The sequence below is a fragment of the Vespula vulgaris genome, chromosome 4 (assembly GCF_905475345.1).
Source record: "Vespula vulgaris chromosome 4, iyVesVulg1.1, whole genome shotgun sequence".
Taxonomy (NCBI): Eukaryota; Metazoa; Arthropoda; class Insecta; order Hymenoptera; family Vespidae; genus Vespula; species Vespula vulgaris.
In genome coordinates, this window is record NC_066589.1 from 6,080,709 (window position 1) to 6,101,791 (window position 21,083).

General features: G+C 39.0%; 1 protein-coding gene and 1 long non-coding RNA gene across 5 annotated transcripts in view; one reads left to right on the forward strand and one right to left on the reverse strand.

Annotated features, from left to right (window-relative positions):
- LOC127063331 (uncharacterized) overlaps positions 1 to 21,083 on the forward strand; it is a 283,945-nt gene that overhangs the window by 103,538 nt on the left and 159,324 nt on the right. The window contains exon 4 of one of the 3 annotated variants that reach the window (XM_050992972.1): positions 15,799 to 15,873. The exons of the other annotated variants lie outside the window; for them this stretch is intronic. Coding sequence (XP_050848929.1) covers positions 15,799 to 15,873 — 75 coding nt within the window. The remainder of the gene's footprint in view (positions 1 to 15,798; positions 15,874 to 21,083) is intronic. 3 annotated transcript variants of the gene reach the window in all.
- LOC127063335 (uncharacterized) overlaps positions 1 to 21,083 on the reverse strand; it is a 61,458-nt gene that overhangs the window by 2,911 nt on the left and 37,464 nt on the right. The window lies entirely within an intron of this gene.

Below are 21,083 nucleotides of genomic sequence, written 5' to 3' on the forward strand. Positions count from 1 at the left end.
TTGAGGTCTTTGGTAATTATAATAATGACTCGGTACGAGCACGAGTCCCATAAGAATGTATGTGTACGTAGAAAAGAACGGTCGGTCTACAAGAGCAAGTGTACCTAAGTATTTACGTTCTCGATCGTTATTACTTCTCTTTACTCGACTCGCGATACCGTTTCTCGTGTTCAACTAATAGTACTTACCTACTGGTAGTAGTAAAAGCCTTATTACGCAATTACTGGCTACGTAATTTCGGTTTAGAGAGATCTCTTTGCCGCTTGCATCCTCTCTATTCAGCAGGAGGACGAAGAACGCGGACGTTTCGTATCGTACGATTTATTCTTCCGCAAAAAAGAAAATCCTCCGATTAGAGAGGGACGCAAATGTTACGATTACCGTAAGAGATGCTTCGACGAAATCGTATTTTATTCCGTTTAGTTCGTCTTCTATGAATTTAAAAAACGTTCGTAACTTTCACAGAAACATTATTAAAATTCTTTCGTAGGATAAAATAATTCTATCCTGAGTAATATCAATGGTAAGAACAAAAAGAAAGGAAAATTGTGAAAATGAAAAAGAAATGACCAACCTCTCATAATGATTTTGAATTTCTTCGATACGTAAACTCCAACAAAAGAATAAAACAAACAAACAAACAAACAAATAAATAAATAAAAAAGTAAGAAAATAAGAACGAAAGAAAAAAGAATGAAAAAGGAGTCGAGAGGAAAAGAAAGTAATCGTCGAAGAGAGATAATAAATACTTTAACTCAACTCGAGATCGGCAACGAGATTAAGTACTTACTTACGTTCGCTTAATTGCAAACCTCGAGTATAGATAGAAAGGTATAAAAGAGCGCGTACACTCGATAGAGCGAGGTAGTCCATGGGACGAGGTGGATGCAGCGCCACGTTTAGGATGTTGCATTCGAGTATCCCCTTGAGGAGGGAGAAAGAGAAGAAACAAAAAGAAGAAGAAGAAGAAGAAGAAGAAGAGGAGGAAGAAGAAGTAGGAGGAGAAAAGAAAAAAGAAAAAAGAAAAGAAAAGAAAAAAAAGAAAAGGAAAGAAAAGGAAGAAGCGAAAGAAGAAGGGGAAGAAAGAGGGGAGGAAAGTATGGTAAGGGAGGGGAGGACTCGTAGGAAGGGAGAGGGGTCAGAAGGACCGACGAGAAGTCTCCGTTTGGTGGAAGGGGCGAGCCTACGAACCGAGCAGCCGGGCAGACAGGTTCGCACAGATGCGCGGCGGCCATCATGAATGCCTGTAAAATATGTATTCTCGTGTGGCTCGCTCGGGTAAGACGGGAGTGAGAGTGAGACAGAGAAAGATAGATAGATAGATAGAGAAAGAGAGAGAGAGAGAGAGAGAGAGAATGAGAGAAGTAGAGGGAGAGAAAGACGAGGAAAGAAACAGCTTTGGACGAGCAGTGGGACGAGCCGAGAAGAAGGAAGGGGAAGGGTAGAGTAGGGTAGATGAAAAAGAGGAACAGAAAGAACAGTATGCATCCGCAGTTTCATTTCACGGTGAGATAGAGGGAAGAAAAAAAATAAAAGTGAGAGAAAGAAAGGAATATTGTTCTTTCTCTCTTTCTCTCTGTTTCTGTTTCTCTTTCGTGTATTTCTTCTCTGTTTCTCTCGTGTTCTCTATTTCAATGTATGTATTTGTCGATATACATAGATGTGTAATCCTGCGATATTTGTACTTTACTGTCGCAAGGGACACCCTCTACATGGAATAGAGACAACCGGCCACATTGTAATGTCCTCCTGCATTGCTTTTCTCGTATCCTCCAGGAAAATACGGTTGTGCTTATTCTCGGATGCATGAAACACCGTGAATTCTAGTATAGTTTAGGTGCGAAAGAGATGGAGAGAGATAGAGATAGAGAGAGAGAGAGAAAGAGAAAGAGAAAGAGAAAGAGAAAGACTTCGTTGGTGTCGACTGGAAATAAGAGCAAGGGGAGGTGCGATTTAAATAAGCGCGGGGTAACGAGTGCGTACCAACGTGCAATGTTTTCGACGATGGAAGTACGAGCTGGAGATACGAGGATAGGATCCATCTTGTATAATTCACCCTGTTTACTCTTCCCGTCGTATAGCACCGAACGATGCGTCGCATGTTAAAAGTAAGCCGGATATATTCGTAGGGCTAAAAACGTACTAAACTTCTCTTCCGTGTTTATTCTATTTTGCCCTTTTGAAAAAAGAAAAGAAAGAGAAAAAAAGAAGAAAAACAGAAAAAGAAGAAAACGTTAAAAAGAAAAGAAGTTTCTGTCTCAAATGATTTCGATAAGACGGACGAAAACCATACATCGTGTTCGACTTCGGAATCATATTTAACGACGGAAAACAGACGCCGAGTGAGCTTTTGAACGTACACGAGAGATATATAGAGATATAGAAAGAGAGAGAGAGAGAGAGAAAAGAGAAATCCACTCGAGTGTTACTATCTCTAGGACTTTCAGCCTTGACAGGTCACATGTTGAGAGATAACAAAGCCAACATCGTGTATTCTCACCTCCGGCACATATTTCATGACGTAGAGAATAGACTTTAGTCCTTTTTTATCCTTCTTCGTTATAAATAGTATCTAATGATTTAAGGTTAACGATATAACGAGATAAATATCAATAATTTCCAAAGTCCAGGAGGGAATAAAAAAGAAAAAAAGAAAGAAAAGTAGATAAAAAGAAAAGAAAAGAAAGGGAAAAAAAAGAACGAACTCCCACTACTTTCGTAGTAAATCCTTTATTTCCAAAGGAACACGTCCTTGGTATCCACGTAGGTAGTTACTTACCTACGCTTTAGGATTTAGGGAGTGGTCGTTGCTATCGCGAAGAAAGCCGAAGGTGCTTTTTCGATGTTTCCACGGAGCACCACCGTTTATATATCATTGCGTGACCGAAACGATCGTTAGCCTCGAGATGGAAACGTTCTCGAAGTTTGAGAGTGCAACCTGGTATAACGTTGAAGCAAAACAAAAGCGCTCTCTCGGATAGGTTATGCGAAACAATTTCAATGTCCTTCATAAAGAGAGAGAGAAAGAGAGAAAAGAACTTCTTGTTCTTCGAAGTTCATCGAATGTCGACCACCCATTGCGAGACTCGCTAGTCGCGTTCTCTTAATTAATGACTTTTTACGACGTCTCCTTCTTTTTAAGACTCTTAACGATCGTCGTTAGCTTTGCGGAAAAGATACCTATGCATGGAAAGAGAGAAAAAGAGAAAAAGAGAGAGAGAGAGGGAAAGAGAGATAGAAAAAGATAGAGACGCAAAATGAAAGGAAAGCAAATGGAAATCTTACCTACTTACTTATGCTCCCGGCGAATACTCGACTGCAGCTCGCTCTTGATACCAATTTTATTCGATTTCTTTCGTCGAGGAAATATTTTCGTCGATTTAGAGAGGAAACTAAAAAGGCATGGATATCCGGCGATAACTACCCTCGTGGGGTAGACAAGATTTTTAAGAACTTCAATCTATTGCATCTCCGACTTAATACTATACGTTTACTATAGAAAATATAGATATAAAAGAATGAGAATACGTAGACACGAGTATGTCGTGAGAGGGTAAGGATTATGTACGTGTAAGCGTTCTTCCTTCCTGCAATTTACACTCTCTCTCTCTCTCTCTCTCTCTCTCTCTCTCTCTCTCTCTCTCTCTCTCTCTCTCTCTCTTTCTTTCTTTCTTTTTTTTCTCAAGCAAATATGGCGAGTCTCGGAGCCCTGAAATAACTCGAACGTTGTAAAGTAACAAGGGCGGATTTAAGCATCGAGCTAATAACGAATTTAAAAAGGGAAGCCGGATCGAAACCGGTGAGGGGTGCGTACCATCACTACCACCCTTTCACTTCTTCCACCTTCATATACCGTACTACTAGCACAGCCATCACCACCAGAACCATTACTTCTTTCTTTCGCGATTCTGACCCAGGTAACACGTTCTACGAGTTTACAGCATCGGGTAATGCCGTCGGCCTCGCCGCAATAATATTTATGGTTCACCGCAAGATTATAATATCTTATTTCGCGTGACGTGCTTCCAACGTATCCGGTTCTCTCTCTCTCTCTCTCTCTCTCTTTCTCTCTTTTTCTCTCTCTTGCTGTGTCCTCGTGCGTGGGCGCGTATCGAGCACTACGAAATGCTTCAAATTTACTCTACATTTTATATTGAATGTCATCCTTGCGGCTAACACTTATGGTTAGACGTCACCCGGATGTATCGATTCGTAGCTCTTGGTATCTTCCTTATTATTCGTCCTTCGAAAGTTGGATGGTAATATCGAATAGCGAAAAAGAGAAAAATAGAGGGAAAAGAGTCGTACTTCTGAAGAAATATTCGAGAAAGAGAAAAAGAGAAAAAGAGAGGTAGAGAGAGAGAGAGAGAGAGTTCAGAAAGCGCCGACAACGATCCAGCAACGGCAGCACTCTAGTCCTCTTCGCAAAGCTCTTGGATAGTTGCGCATACCGTAGGATAGCCGTGGAAATGAACGCTCTTGGATTAGGCCGTTATTTACGAGCAACGTGAATCACGGGGACGCTAAGATAGAGCTAATGCTCTAAGCACGGACCACCATATACGCGATATTGTATGCATAATGTATGTCTAATATCCATAAGATTAGATAGTTGCTACCTATAGCGCATTCATTGACTATCGAATAAATTCCTTTTTTTTTCTTTTCTTTTTCTTTCTTCCTTTTTCCTTTTTTTCTTCCTTTTTTCGTATTTTTTTTATCGAATCTTATCGTCTCGCTACATCAAAAATTAAACGATCGTTTCATTATGGCTAATTTCTCAGTTGGTTAATTTTCATATTCTGATCCTTTTTTTTTTCCTTCTTGTTTCTCTTTCTTTCTTTTTTTCTAATTTTTTATAAACATTCAAGCGACTGAAATATATCTACGTTCTACGTATAAAGTTAGAATAATCACGTAATTAAGAAAGAAACGTTTACGTCCTATTACCTATGCCTTTGAGACATTTCAATTTCCACAATAATCTCAGCTTTCATTCACTCGGTATTTTAGTGTAACATAATATTACGTAACTTTTACACACAGAAATACACGCGTACACGCACACAAAGAATATAAGAATCCCGTTCGTTTCTTTCCTATGATTTGTAAGTGCGAGAGGAGACACAAACGAAAGAAATGTTAAAAATGTAAATCCGAATACTTATTGCCTTTTATTATTCTTACATATATTTCCTACCAGAAGAATTCACTGTCATACATTTTACAATAAATAAAAACTAAGATATAACGAATAGATAACATATTTTTGTTTTCCCATAATTTTACTATACGACTATACAACTCAGATGGGTTTACTTTATTTTTATTCCGAGGACGATCAGCTGTCCTTTAATACGAAAAGCTAGCACACACCGTGCGGCTTCGTTATAGCATTTCCTCGTTCCTAACCATCATATATATCTCCCTTTTTGTCGTTTCCCCCCTTGCGTCCTCATCGAAAGAGCACACGCGGTACGCTTCGCACGCTCTTCCACTTATAACATTTCTCTCTCTCTCTCTCTCTCTCTTTCTCTCTTTCTCTCTCTCTATACCCAATAAAACTTCCTCGTGCTACGAGTGGTGGGGAATGTCTACTATACCCTGGACTACACTCGGTTTCATGGGATGGTCACCGGGAATGGTCCATCCCCCGACACCTATACCCTCGTCTTTATTTCCACCGGCTCTCTATGACTTCCTCCGCATCCAAGCACTCTCTCTCTCTCTCTCTCTCTCTCTCTCTCTCTCTCTCTCTCTCTCTCTCTCTCTCTCTCTCTCTTTCTCACACACACCCTCTCTCCCACCCTTTCCCGTATATCTTTTGGTCCACCTCTTTCGCCCGCTCACGTTTCCCAGCCACGACAATATAGATAGTAATGCATGTTCGAGGTCCTGATCACGATTATCGTTGGGTATCGCTGTATGAAAAGTCCGCTTTCGAACTTTGAGCTCTGTTAATGAATATTATTGTTCTCTCGCTTATCTCTCTCTCTCTCTCTCTCTTTCTCTTTGTCTCTCTTTTATTTTTCGTACTAACAAGAGTATGATAGGTATATACATACGTATCTACGCACAGATACGAACAGAACGATGTAGGAATTACGATAAGGGTCTCTTCCAACGTGCACTTTACAGGATATTGTAAGTTGTACCTATAGAGAAAAGACCTCAGGAAATGTCGAGGGAAGTTGTATCTTGTTAATGGATATTATCACTTCTCTCTTTATCTCTCTCTCTCTCTCTCTCTCTTTCTCTCTCTTTTAGAATCTTCTTATTCCGAAAGACAAAAGGTATTCTCTCGTGGCGTCGTATAAATGTTACAACGATGGTCGTGAAATGTCGACGAATAGAATCGCACCTACTCTCAAAAGTATTTTTCTAATAATTCCTATCGCCTTTTCTCTCTCTCTCTCTCTCTCTCTCTCTTTCTTTCTTTTGTTTTGTCTTTCTATTTCTCTTTCTCTCTTTCAACGTTATTACAACGATTCAATGTTATCTGAAAAGGAGGCCGATCTTCGGTAAAGGAGTTGCTACATATTCACAGCCTTTCGAGCGACGGTAAGAGGGTGAAAGAGAGAGAAAGAAGCAAAGGAGATTGCCGAGAAGAAATCTGGTTGGCAGAAAAGAGAGAAAGAGAAAGAGAGAGAGAAAGAGAGAGAGAGAGAGTGGGTAGTGTCGAGAGAAAAAAGGAGCTATGATAAAGTTCTTAAAATACTAGTAAGTTAGCCCCGATCGAGAAGACCGCCGCTAGTAGATGGCCGATGTTAATATAACTTTTTATCCGTTACTTAATTACGGACTGCTGATAGCAGAGAATCCGGAAAGAAATAAGAGAGGTTATCCCCTTTCATCCTTTCCATTTTTTTTTCTTTTGCCTTTCTCTCTTTCGTCCGAGGTAAATAGTTACATGGTTAAAAAAAAAAAGAAAAGAAAAAGAAAAGAAAGAAAGAGGACAAAAAAAGTGAGCTCTCATCCTTTCCCTAATGATATTTTCTTTTAGCCCTTCCTACGTAAATACAACGTTCGGAGCACTCCCTTCCACCGAGAGACACGCTAATAATCTTCAATTTCTCGTCTTCGGACTTCTTAATCCGCTTGGTTTATTTCAGTTTGTGATTAGTGCAAGAGACAAGTGTGTAAGTAACGTTCGCCGGACGGACTGTGCTTTTATTCTTCCCCTTTTCTTGTTCTTTTCCTTTTTTTTTGATATATAATGAGTAGATAATATCGTTTGTAAATCATTCGAGACATTTGTTTAGATTTCCGTAGATATTACTCTCGAAGTACTTCAAATGGCATAAAATTAAAAGAATATCGATGTTAACGATTATAATTCAGACAATAATTGTTACACGGTCTCCTTTTTGTTTTGCTTTTTCCTTTTTCGTTTTCTTTTTTTTTTGTTTTTCTTTTTTATAGAAGGACTCTGAAATGGAACGAACGTTCCTCGTCTTTATTATTCCTCCAGTTTGTTTCGAAATCATACGATAGCTACGTTCCTCGTTCTTCCCTCCCCCGCAGTGCTGTCCCGCGGGAAGAAAAATTGTATAACTTCATAAACGTACGGCTCGCGTGAACGCGTGGGAGTCTAAAGGGAATCATATCCGGCCCGATCTCGAGGACCCCCGTAAAAGAATTCACTCGCTACTTGAGACTCGTAAAAACAATTTCGTTCGGTAAAAAGGAGGGAACGCGATGTCTCTCGCGGTCTGCTTGGTAAAAAGGGAAGCCGCGACCGGTCGTCAACTTCTGATTTTAATTAAAGCAGGAAGGAGAGGACGACTGGAATTGGAACGCCGGATTCTCTTTTTCGTCGGATCGAGGAACGATCGTTATTGCCTGCTTCTCCCTCTTTTCGTTCTTTTCAGGTCTCTCTCTCTCTCTCTCTGTTTCTCTCTCTCTCTCTCTCTCTCTCTCTCTCTCTCTCTCTCTTTCTCTTTCATCTTCGCTCGATATCTCTTTTGCTCGCTTTGCCCACACCGACAGAAATATTCGCGAAGAGCTCCGCCTCGTTCGGCCATCATGCTTTCAGCCAGCAACACCGATTATTAGGTACCGTAATGCGTATTTTCTTAAGTGACGCTGATTTTTCAAAATTCTTCGAGCGAATTAATGCTATAAATGTCTCGGAGACCGAAATAGTCGATATCACGAGGACGAGTCGAACAGCAGTCGCCGAGAGCAAAAATACCCTTTTATCCTAATAGTGTCTGATCTTTCTTGACCAAGTCAAGAATCGTTAATTTGCATTTTCCTCTCTCCAATTCCAAGTATTTTTTATCGTTGCGACATTACTCTATGCGACATTACTTGCGATAAGACTCTCTTTCGATATTAATTATCGACGATCATCCATTGATCGAAAATAACGCGTAAACCTAACGCGAGCCACTGTCGCTATTTCTGAATCCCTTAATGCGAAAAAATACGAAGCAACCGACACGTTTCAACTCCGAACTAAGTAACTAAGTAACTACGTAATTTCTCGAAAGCACGCGAGAAGATACCACGTCTCGAAACCACCACGATCGTATATTTCAGCTTTTTTAATTATTTTCTTTTCCTTTTTCTTTTCTACGGACCCATTTTCTTCCTCCCTTAGGAAAACGACCATAATAAACTATCAATAGCACACTTTGAACATTTCCTATCCTTAGGAGCACTACCCTAATTCATAATCTAATCCATAAACGTGACATCGTACGGCACCCTCTCGTTTTCCTTCCTTTTCGTGGATATCGATCAGCATCGTGGGTCACGAAAGTATGATAAAGACAAAAATATGAAAAAAGAGAGAGAGAGAGAAAGAGAGAGGGACAGGAAAAAACAAGGAATGAACGTAATGCGCGCGCGCACGCAGGACTGGTTTCCGATGTCCTTTTTGCTGATTCATTTTGGCCGCCCACAAGCTCCCATAGGCGAGGATTATATTCTCCCTCTTTGCGAACCAACCGAATCGGCCATTCTCGTTCAGGAATCTCTGCTATCTCTTTCTCTCTCTTTCTACCCCTCTCTTTTTCTCTCTTTCTCTGCAAAGTTCTCCGCGCGCGATGCCGATTTGCATATTTGGGTAGGTTAAATCTAAAAACGACGCTTGCTATAGCCGACCGCCAAGATTGGGTAGACGCTAAATGAGTCCATGGCAATCTCGTTGCTCCGGAGAATCCGCGATCGGCCGGCGTACGGCAGTGTCGTAAAGATCGAACAATGTCGCACGGGCTCGCCCGAAAGCCGATAAAATCGTTGAATTTTCTTACGCACCGCCGTTCCAATCAACGAGATAGTCCGTCCGACGATTCCACCATGATATCCCTTATCGACCCTTTGCGTCTCGTTAACCATGAGATTATTGATTAATCTCGAGTGATAAGTGATTTCACCCGTCAAACATTTTTTGAATAATTTAAGACAATACCGAGTTTAATATCACAGTCCGATTTATTAATTTGATCTTCGATATAAGAAAATTTTATATTACAAATTTTATATTGAAAAAGATTTTTGTTTCGTTTTTTTTTTTTTTATTCTTTTTATCGAATGATTTATCATTTAAGTCGTTGTTAGAGTATCATTTATGTTAATCCTCGTTAGATGGCAAGATTTTGAGTTGGATACTTTCTCAAATTATTTTTTTCCGTCGATGAGCAAAAGGATCCTTTAATAATTCGTTTCACGTATTTTAATGAATCACCATCGATCGGTGATTCAAGAGAGACAGAAAGAGAGACAGATATACACAGAGAGAGAGAGAGAGAGAGAGAGAGAGAGAGAGAAATCATGAAGATCGACGTACTATATAGCAAAAGTACATGTGTAAAAGCCATGCTCGGAATTCACAGTCCTTTTTCTCACAAAACGTCCCCATTTCCACAATCCGCGTACCATGGCGAAAGCTTTATGGATTTTTACCAATTCAATCTTGTCGCGAGTTGGCTCAAACCGGCTAAGAGTACTCCCTTGTTATTGGCAATGCGATAGGAATTTTTACGGGCACTTTGTAACATCTCCCACGAATCGTCCAGTTTGTATTGCACTTCGCGATGAGCGTTTCTCTTTTTCAAGTAAAAAGGGAAAGAAAAAGAGATAGCCAGAGAAAAAGAGAGAAACAGACGTACATAACCGTGAGAAGAGTCAAACGTGTATGGGTTTTGATATCGGTATCGAATCAAATTCTCCTCTTCGAACGTTTCGCTACGAACATTTGTAAATGCGACAGGACGGTGATACAATTCGATGTCTTTGCTATCGATAGTTAATATCGCAAAACGTGAATAACGTCGAACGCGATTAGATAAAAGTTTTCTACGTATAAAATCGTATATATCATTCGATTACTTACATACGCATAATAGATAGGAATAATCGTTTAAAATTATTCAAATAAATTCTATATATTAATGAAAGTTTTCAATACATAATTCTCGTTGAAATTATCGCCATCAGAATTGTTACTTTTAGCACATATATAATATTCTAACTTCGTCATTTATCTTCTTGTATGTCCCGTGTGATACGTGTACGCGTTACGCAAGATTATCTTGATTTTCATATGAAAATCAATGGAAATTGAAATAAATTTAATACGGATAGGGTCCCATATACCAACCACCTTCCTCTCCATTGCTCCTTCCTCCCACTACCCCTCCCTCGTTTCACCATCGTTTCTCGAGGTCGTAGATTCGCATTAAATCGCTTTAACCAACGTGAAATTCTCATAGTTGGAATACTGGAACGGAGTAAACGACCGAGGCTCGTTGCACGATCCGTTTTCTCATCTAGCAAGAATTTCAGCGGCGAGGTGACCGACTATAAATGCCATTGAGAATTTATGACTGAGCTTCCTGACTTTCGACGGTCCTTCTTCAACCCCTCGTATCTTACCCTTCTCTTCCTTCCTCTCTCTCTCTCTCTCTCTCTTTCTTTTCTCCTCTCTCTTTATCTATCTCTCGAAATTCTAGTCTCGTGCCGTCTCATTTATTTTCCTATTTGCAAGATCCTAATGACTTGAACATGTTCTTAACTGCAAAATTCCATATATTGAAATAAAGTATACGGAGAATGTGAACATCTTATATCTAGTTTTCTTATTCGCTATTTCTTTCGTCGATTACGACGAGCGTGAAAGTCACTTTCGACATATGGTATTATAATTGTTGGATACGATAACGTTAGGATCGTCGAATTAAAAGTTTCAACGTTGAGATGAAGCGTCGTTTCCCAACGTGCTGTCCGTCTTGCCACGTTTCAACGATCACGAGAACGTCTGGCCGCAGCTGCGAACGAAAGTTTCTCATTCCGTCGAGATTTCAAGGCACACACACATACGAGCTTGAGTGCGCGTTCGCTCACACGCACGCATGCACGTACGCAAGTATACAAACGTAAACACAAACACAAACAGAAACACAAAAAGGAGAACATACCTACTCTCTTCTCGAGACTCGCAATGAAAAGTTACTCGTTATAAATTGAGGAAACATGGGTCCTGCTATCTCTAATTAATCCGATCGTAATTACAAGAAGATATTACTGGATCTCTTAATTTCGATCGGTCGTATCGTAAGATATTTATAAAATAATTATCGCCCGACAAATTTTTTAAATTTGTACATTTTAAATGTCGTTTTGAAAAGTTATTTTCATCGTCAAATGATATCGAATATATATATGCATATATATATATATATATATATGTTCTTTTATTATTTTATGATGTTTTTTTATTATTTTAATAGGAAACAAAAGCACCGTAGTATCCTGCTAGAACAACTGTTCTAATTATTCCAAATGTTGATAAATGTGACACCAAAGGAAGGAAAGGAAATAGAAATAGAAAGAGAAGAAAAACATTGGGTGGAGTAAAAAATAAGCTCTCGAGGAAGTTTCAAACTAAACGAGTTCAGCTTCTACATATACTTTTTTATACATACACGAACACATGTACTGTGTATGTAGTTGTATAGTCAGTCGTGAATCCGAGCATAGGATCCTAAGGTAGAATCCCGCCGACGGGATTCTCCATTTTCCATTCTCGGCGTGGCGATAGCAAAAGTTGAAAATCGTCGGCCATTGCGAGCACCCTGCGCGCTTTTAACCATGCTCCGACCTTTTCCTATTCGCACTGAGGTGCTGTGCGAACAACGAAACTACCGGCTCGTACAGGGCGTTTCATTTCATGCAATTTTGCTTTAACACGAGAAAGAAAACGAATTATATCATGGTCAATTGATATATATATATATTTTTTGTTTGCAATTTAATCATTATATATTCGAGATATTATTATTCAACGATATTAAAAACATTTCAAGAATATTTCGACCAAGATAAAAACAAGCATTATAAAAATGAAATAAGTTTAATTTATTCAATAACGTAGACTATAACACCATTGATTATTTCATCGTATATTAAAAAATGAAGCTCGAAACGTATTGGATATCGCGTTATTGAAACTTATAAAATCACAATAGAAAATATATTTTGTAGGGAGGACGATAATCGTGGTCGAGGAAACGACTTAAACGTTCTCCGTACGTCGGGACAAGGCGAAGTTGATATTTTTAGAAAGCACGAAGTTACGCCCATAAGACGTGGTTACTCCGTTCGACGTCCCTTAGCCTTCGTCCGTATACACTCCAGACGCATTGTCCCAAGATAAAGCTCGGTAGCACGGCCATTATCGCCATTAAAGCGGACGATTTCATTGAATAAAATCACTCTGGACAGATATAAGCGATGATATAGAATAATATACGAGTCTGATTTTAATAAGGATAAATAGGTAATGAGGCCTACTTGCGATAAGTGCTTTTATCTTCGGACCATATTTGCTCGCAACGAGTGTTTTAGCAAGGATTGCATTATAGTTATCATTTTGGAACCATTTAAAATACGAAAAATTGATAACGTGTTTCGATGGACGAAAAATATGGCAGTTCCCTATCTTATCGACGGAGGTAATATCGAAGAATACGTGGAATCTAAACCGATGAATGAAACGACCTGTACATCCTCTGTGCGTCTAGAAACTGATGGCATATATACATGTGTGTATATATGTATATACACACAATGTACATACATATCTGTATACGTGAGTATCTCGCTCGCGCGCAGATTCTATGTAAACGAAATGTACGCCCGAGTAAAAGGCAGGCAAACTCGGTACGAAGGCACCGACACACGCTTTTATGTATACCGCCTCGGCGTAACCCGGTTCATTTCGCGTCCACTTTATATGCAGACCATCGCCCTTTTCTTTTTCTTTCTTTCTTTCTTTCTTTCTTTCATGCCTTCCTTCTTTCCTTTCTTCCTTCCTTTCTTCTTTTGTCTCTTCCTTCCTTCCTTCTTTCTTTTCTTCCTTCCTTCCTTCCTTCTCCATCTGATCCTTTCGTTTGCTCGTACCTACTCGCACCTTGCCGTAGTTCGTATGTTAAAACTAACGTCGGTCGTTCCTTTTCTTCCCCTCCCTTTTCCCCTACGCCCCGCCCCTCCCCCTCTTTCTCTTCTTATCCTTCTCTTTTCCTCCCTTTGTATCTCCCCACTCTCTTCTTGCCGCTAGTTTACCCAGACTCCTTCGGGAGCAGCACTCCTTTGTTTAATCTTGCGTTTGCTCTTTCAGCAGGATCTTAGAGGTTTCTTTTGCTCTTTCTTTCTTTCTTTCTCTCTCTCTCTCTCTCTTTGTCCCTGTCTCTCTATCTGTCTATTTATCTATCCATCTATCTATTCATCTATTTTTTCTTCATCTTTTTCTTTTCTTTCCCTATCTTTCTTTTCTCATCCCTCTCCACCATCCTTCGCACCCCTATCGAGTCGTATAATTCGTATCTTTTTAACTCCACATCTTGTTAACACTCTTCTTTTTCCATCTTTTCCATTCTTATTTCTTTCCTTTTTTCTTCCCTTTTCTTCGAAAAAAATTTCCTACGATATTATAATGGTTAATAGAGAAAAAAAAAATCATCGGGCAGAATGATCTTCGGTATTTTAAGCGATCCGAAACATTCGTTCGCCGATCGTTTCGATGCTTAACGACGAATAAGGAGTTTCTTAATATTTATGAGTCTCTAAAAGCCCATAAAGAAAGAAGAAAAAAAAAAAGAAACGCGTCGCCGTTTATGATTTCGAAGACTAGAGTGGAATGTTGCATAATAAGTGCCTTTCGATGTAACGAGCGAATACCACTTCGTAAAACGTACGAATCACGAGTTTATAAGGCGACATTCGACGTCTTCCTTTCCTCTCGCAATTGCTCGTTACATACGCAACATTCGAGCAATCGCAACACCCGAGTCCTTCGTCCGATGGTTTCTTCATTTGAAACTGACTGACGCCTTCTCTTTTCAAATTTTCTTTCCCTTTTAAACGTACGGAATACGATGATATGGCTTTTTATACGAATGGCAAGATTACTTTCGTCAAATAAATCGTTATTTTAATGGGACTAGTTATTTGGAGATATTTATATAGGATATGTCAAGATATCAAATATATCTATACGTAGAATATTATTTATTTATTTATTTATAAGCAAGTCATGAACATTGATATTATAACAAAGAAAGCAACGAAAAGTATAGAGAGACAAATTCATTAAAATAATCGTCTAAACGTTTCCGAAATTACATCCGACTTTTAACCGATGATATTTTAAATAAGGTTTAGTGCTTTCGTGAGGACTCGTTTTTTTCGTCGCGATAGGATTATATATACATATTTATAAATCGTGTCACGTTTAAGAAACGCAATTTCCGAAGATTAAGGAACGACGGAAAAGATGGTTCCACAAGAGAAATGAATTTTTCCACGTTGAATCCACGTTAGTTTTCGCCGACTAACTTCCTATCTATCTTCGCACCTTCCAAGCTTAGATCGACTCGGTGAGGCAACTTGACGATGAAGGAGAAGGAGAAGGAGAAGGAGAAGGAGAAGATGGAAAAGGGAAAGGGAGGAGATGGTAGGAGGGATTCTTCCTCGGCGAGAGCAACGTGCCGTGTACCGTCATTTGAAGGCATCCACCTCCTTTCATACTATACCGCACCTCCTTCGTACCGACTACTATACGCTCGAGTTTCTTAATGTAATTTTCCTTTTTTACCTCCATTCGTTTTACGAGCGAAACTTTTGCCTCCTTCCACCCTTTTTAGATACCTTTACGTGTCTCGAGTGTCCTCCCTCCTCCTTCTTTTTATCTATCTCTCTCTCTCTCTCTTTCTCTCTTTCTTTCTCTTTCTCTTTCTTTCTTAGCTATCCCCACCAGTTGTCGTCGGGCCATCCACTTTCTTTCTTGCCTCTCCTTCTCCCTTCTCTTTCTCCCTTCTCTACCACTTGAGAGAGAAAGAAAGAAGAGAAAGAGAGAGAGAGAAAGAAGTGGAGAGGCCATTTACACCAGTCGCGCGCACTTTCCCGACTCCGCGTTGCACCTCCTTGATTCTCCTTTTACGTTCTCCGATGAGCCATCCACCTCTATCGTCATCTAATATTAATGATTTTCTCGCGTTAATTTTTATTCTCTCGATTTGTCGAGCAGTTCGCTATGTACGAATTTGTAGTATCATTTTTAAAAGTAAGAGAGAGAGAGAGAGAGGAGGGAGGGCTATTCTTAATTTCTTTTTTAAAATCATTTTTCAAAAGATTCGATTTTATCGAAAGGACGGAAGAGTAGCAAACTGGTTTCTATATTTATCGATTTGATTCGACAAGAGTTTACGAGCGAGAGTTCACTATAAATACCGTATTAATGCGAGCTTCATTAGATGACGTCATTTAACGATGTATACACTGCTATTTCAGTGAAGCAGCAAAACCTGAGAGACGACGATCATCGTGCACTTTCGTATTCTTCCGAGCACGGCGTGCCAACGAAAGGTACCATAAATAAATTTCACTTATGCACTCTTCTTAGATTCGATATTTCGTGAGCTTATTTCGGCGATAGGAGTCGGTCATTCACATTATTAGATTCTCGTATATGTGATATGAATTATCACGGATACGATATTTCGAATATTTTATTAAAAAACGAATAAAAATTTTTAAATCGGTGTATCACAAATTCTATCAGAGAGAAAGAGAGAGAGAGATCATTTTTCAAAGATGATTTTTCTTTCTTTGCTTTTTAATAACAAATTTTTCTTTTTTTTTTTTTTTAATAATTTTAAATCGTAGCAAAAAATCGAATCCAGTATGCGCCACGGAAATCGTTGTGCATTAGCTCGAAATTGCGTCGTATCGTCGAAAGATTTTCGTCGTCCCTCGATCTCTCTTTCTTCGAGCTTATCTTTGGCTCGGAGCCTCTTCGAAGGGACGAACGAACGTTAAGAGGCTCTCGTGTACGAAGATAGCGCGACTCGATTTTCTTCTAGCCCGTAAATGCTCTCCCGCTCTTTTCTTCGCGAAATTCGAGAGCCGACGTTCGATTCGAGAAAAAAAAAAACGTTCGTCTCATAAAATATTTAAACTTACGAAGGACATTCGAATTATAACAATATTGTTATGGGAATCGTTAATGCGATCGGTAAACATTTTTGCGAATATGCGATATCGAGTAATATCTTTTCGACTTGTTTTTTCTTTCTTTTTTCTTTTCCTTCGGATTCGTTGTTATCAAGTATTTTTACCTGAATTGTGGGCGAATCATAATTGCGTAAAGCAAATTCGTAATAATATTATAAAATAATCTATGATGACTATTAGATTATTATTATCATATATCTACTATATATACCATATTAGAAAAATATACTTAATCATGACTATTAGATTATTATTGTCATATATCTACTATATATATCATACTAGAAAAATATACCTAATCACGATAATAATTCTCGATCGTATATAACAAGATATTTATACTTTAGGCATGTATGATATTAGGATTTCCTAAATCTTTTCTGATACCTAGCTACATATTTCCACTCTTATCAAAGCGATTCCAAACGGATAAAAGGCTCGACTAGGGAGATTCTCGTTGCCGTGAAAACGCAGAAATGTTGTCGGTAAGAGAGGCACGAACGAGGGATTTTCTCAGGGAACGATTTTCCTCCGTCTTCTATCTCGGTAATTCGAGGAGAGACAAATGGTCGAGTTAAGCGCCCCAAAGGAGGAGGACGTTGGAAAGTGGTGAGGGTTGGTATATAACTTTCAGCTTGTGTTTGCTTCGCTCTTGGTAGGAATCGCGGAGAAGCGACGTAATCTTTATTATCGCGCGAATATACTACATTCGTGCCACGATTCAAGGGGGGTAGACAGAAACGCCGTCGGCGGCTGGTCGGGTTCGGTCAACACGGGGAACACGCCCCTTGTCGCATGCGTTAATTGTTGAAATGTTATTTACGATGCCGAAAGCCCTGACACGCTCGGCTGGCTCGCACGTTGCCCGAATGGAAATGCGGTTAACCCATACACGGTATTGCCGAATACGCTTTATGACCTCTGACCCCCTCTTCTCCTTCTTCCCTCCCATTCTCCCTCTCTCCACCGTTTCTCTCCCTTTCGCTTTGCGAATAGGGATTCCCTTTCCGTCTCCGAGAAATTTTTTTTCTACGAAATAATCCTATTTGCATCGTGACTTTCGAAAATCGTGACACGATTTTTTTCCTCGAAAGAAAAGGAAGAGAAGAAAAAAAAAAGAGAAACTCCGACGACCACAAATTCGAGATAAAAATATTCCTATTCTTTTTTTTTTCTTTTTTTTTCTTTTTTTATTTTTTTCTCTTTGAATTTCGCAGAACTTCGTAATAACAACACGATGATTTCCATTTATAAAAGTGTCCTCTCTTCTTTTTTTTTTCTTGTTTTTTAATCGAAGTTTTGAAAATAATTTAATGTCGACGAACAACCGACGGTCATAAATTCGTAGGAAAGCGATAACTCGTGGAGCAATGGGGGACGGTAACGTCTTGCGATAGGTTTGCATTAAAGTCAAAAATGTCAGGAGGAACTGAGAACATAGTATATCAATGACAGAGACTCGAGAAATTCCAAACGTCCCGAACTAATTGGTGAACCGTTCTTTACGGTGACGGGCGTGGTAGCGTTTGCGAGCTCGCACGTTTCTAGAATGGAAATGCGGTTAACCTAAGCCGAGACGCCAAACACGCTTTATTACGTTCCCATGTGAAATTATGCGCCGCTGACGATTCTGAAACAATTGCTACTCCAGTTCCGTGCACCCTTTCTTATTACTCTTCGGCGCCTGGAAACTTTCAGGATAGGTCGGCCGTGATAGATGATCGTTCATTTTACAAGATAAAGGGCGCGAATGATAAACACGTTTTAATAGCTTATTTAACGTTGAAAATATATTATTATATAGAACCATTCGGTATATAATACTTATACAATATTCTACGTATAAGGTATAGAGAGAATTCCACGTTTCCTTTACCTTTTTAACTTTCATTTCTTCGCAGCAATTCATAGAGCAACAACCCGTAGTTCTCTCTACCCGTACTTCGTCCCTTTTACAAATCTACCAAGTATTTTCTCATTCATTCTTTAATATCTTAACGTTCAAAGCTGTTTCGCCGTAATGCAATCGACGAATACACGTTATAAACGATAGTTAATAAAATCGAAAACTCAGGAGGTAAGGCTCGAAGGACGGGCCCAGTTTTCCTCGGACGAGTCAGCCTCCTATGTAATAACAAAGAATAAATCCTTTCGCGGAAAGTCGTTTCGGGATACGTACAATTTCTTTTACGGCGGCCTAACTTCTATTAGGAGCGGCCGTAATGCTAATGGCTACTTATAATACGTATTGTACAAACACTTAAGCATCATTATCCTTTTACCATGCGCCATTACCGACGTTCACTGCAATTTATCCGTTGCAGCAAGTTCTACTCGCGCTACCGGACCGTGACTCTCATCGTCGACGGAATTCCTTCGGAAGCTTCTACGCGATTGGCGGAGGTCCTTTGATCTGAAAATTTATCGCGACGAATCGTCTAAGTTTCTCCAACCTTAAAGGTTTACATTCGAAGAAAATTCGATTCGAATCGTTTCTCTATCTATCTGTTTCTTTCTCCCTCTTTCTCTATCTGTCTATTACTTGGAATTTCTTCTTTCCTTGTAGAATAGCGAGAACTTTGTTTGGAATGTTTCGACGATATTTCCCTCGACGGGAAAATCTTCATCTCGGAGCAACGAACGCAAAACTAACCGTATACATTTGATATCCTTGTTGGATATCAAACCGACGCCTTTCTTTTCCGTCCATAAATAAATCATAAAGATGTTCGAACGACGAAACTTAACTCTTAATTAATAAGATTCCTTGTTAAAAGATCGTTAAAAATTAACAATTTATACGAGAAGAGTAATGATTTTCACTAAAGAATTTTATTATATATATATGTACACATGCGTAATATACTAATCATAACGTAATCTCTAGGCATCATATTTTTCGCTTATTTAACGTCGAAATGGTATAGACACTTCGTTAGACTAGCCACGTTCTTATCTCTTTTAGTTGAGTATAAAAAGCTGTTCAACTATGTGTTATTCGAGATCGCATGCAACTGAGTCATTAATAAAGCGCATTGCCTCGTAAGATTGTTATCGTCGACCATTATCCATCGACCATTACCGACACACTTTGGTAGAAGACTTAGGGAGGATAGACGGTGATTGTTTGTTCTCCTTGATAATTACAAAACAACATAAAACATCTTTGTCTTTTCGATATGTAATTACAGCTCGTTTATTTAGGAGGGCACCTCGGTAATATCTAATATGCTGTATGTAAGCAACTATGTATGAATACATACGTAAATAAGTATGTATTTACATATGTTCCATATAAACGACGTAATTATGCGATATTTATGAGAGATACATTAAATAGATTCACTTTCCTGTATGAATGCGATACTATAATCCTTAACAGGTTCAATATCGCTTGATATTGTGGCCCACATTTCAATCTTCCTTCCATTCAGTACATTCTAGTTATTTTATGTAAAATTAATCATGATCGTGAAATGATCCGTAATTATCATGCAGGTATAAAAGCAAATTTCCATATCCATGTTTTCATTATTCATGATCCACACGGGCTGAACGTAAAGTCACATGAAAATAGTCCGGCACTTATACGTATTAATTGAATTCTTTAAGCGACGTATACCTTGCGTGTGCTCCAAATTGCAAAAAAAAAAAAAAGAAAAGGGAGAAAAAATCCAAAAAACTCGTACCGACAATAAATTTACGCGAAGAAGTTCGAATTTCATGCATTTTCGATGCATTACGATAACTTATCTTCCTTTCGAAAATGTAATTATAAATTATTTTACATCTATCGAAACGCATTTTGTATTTATCATACGTGTAATGTATCACAGGGTGAGCCAACTTTAATTAACTGATAACGATATAACGACAAGTTATCCCGTCTTTATCAATATTACACTTTAATCGTTGAATTCGTTTATCTTTCCTCGTTCAATCATTCCACATCTCGAATCATCTTATTAAGATCCTTAATAATCTTCTATGATTTTCTTATCGATTTCTTCAAATACGTCACCCTGTATAATTCAAAACTACGCGACGTTTCTCCGTTCGCACTCGAATCTCACGTCACAAGCGGTTCCGCAATAACGCGTCCAACTTACCGAGCATATAAATACTTATAAATTAGTTTATTTATTACAGCGTCGCTTATTATTCGCGAAGGTTAATGAAGATCACCTTGTATGATCGTACATCGAAATTTGCATAAGGGCATTTATCAACGTAAAGTAACGAACCCGAAGCTATCGGCACGATTCACGTATTTTCGTTTTTCATACGTTCCGCCAGGGAAGGTTGAAACGAATGAGAGAAAGATAGAGAGTAGGAAAAAGACAGACAGACAAAAAGAGAAAGAGAAAGAGAAAGAGAAAGAGAGAGAGAGAGAGAGATTTAGACAGACAGAGAGAAAGAGAAAGAAAGAGAGAGAGGAGTATACGCCCACTTGATTCTCCCTGGACCCGGATGTTGCGATTCTCGAATTTCATTCTATCTTCTTCCCTTTCTCCTCTTCTTCTCCCTCTCTTTCCTCCCCCTTCTCCTCCTCTTCAACCTCA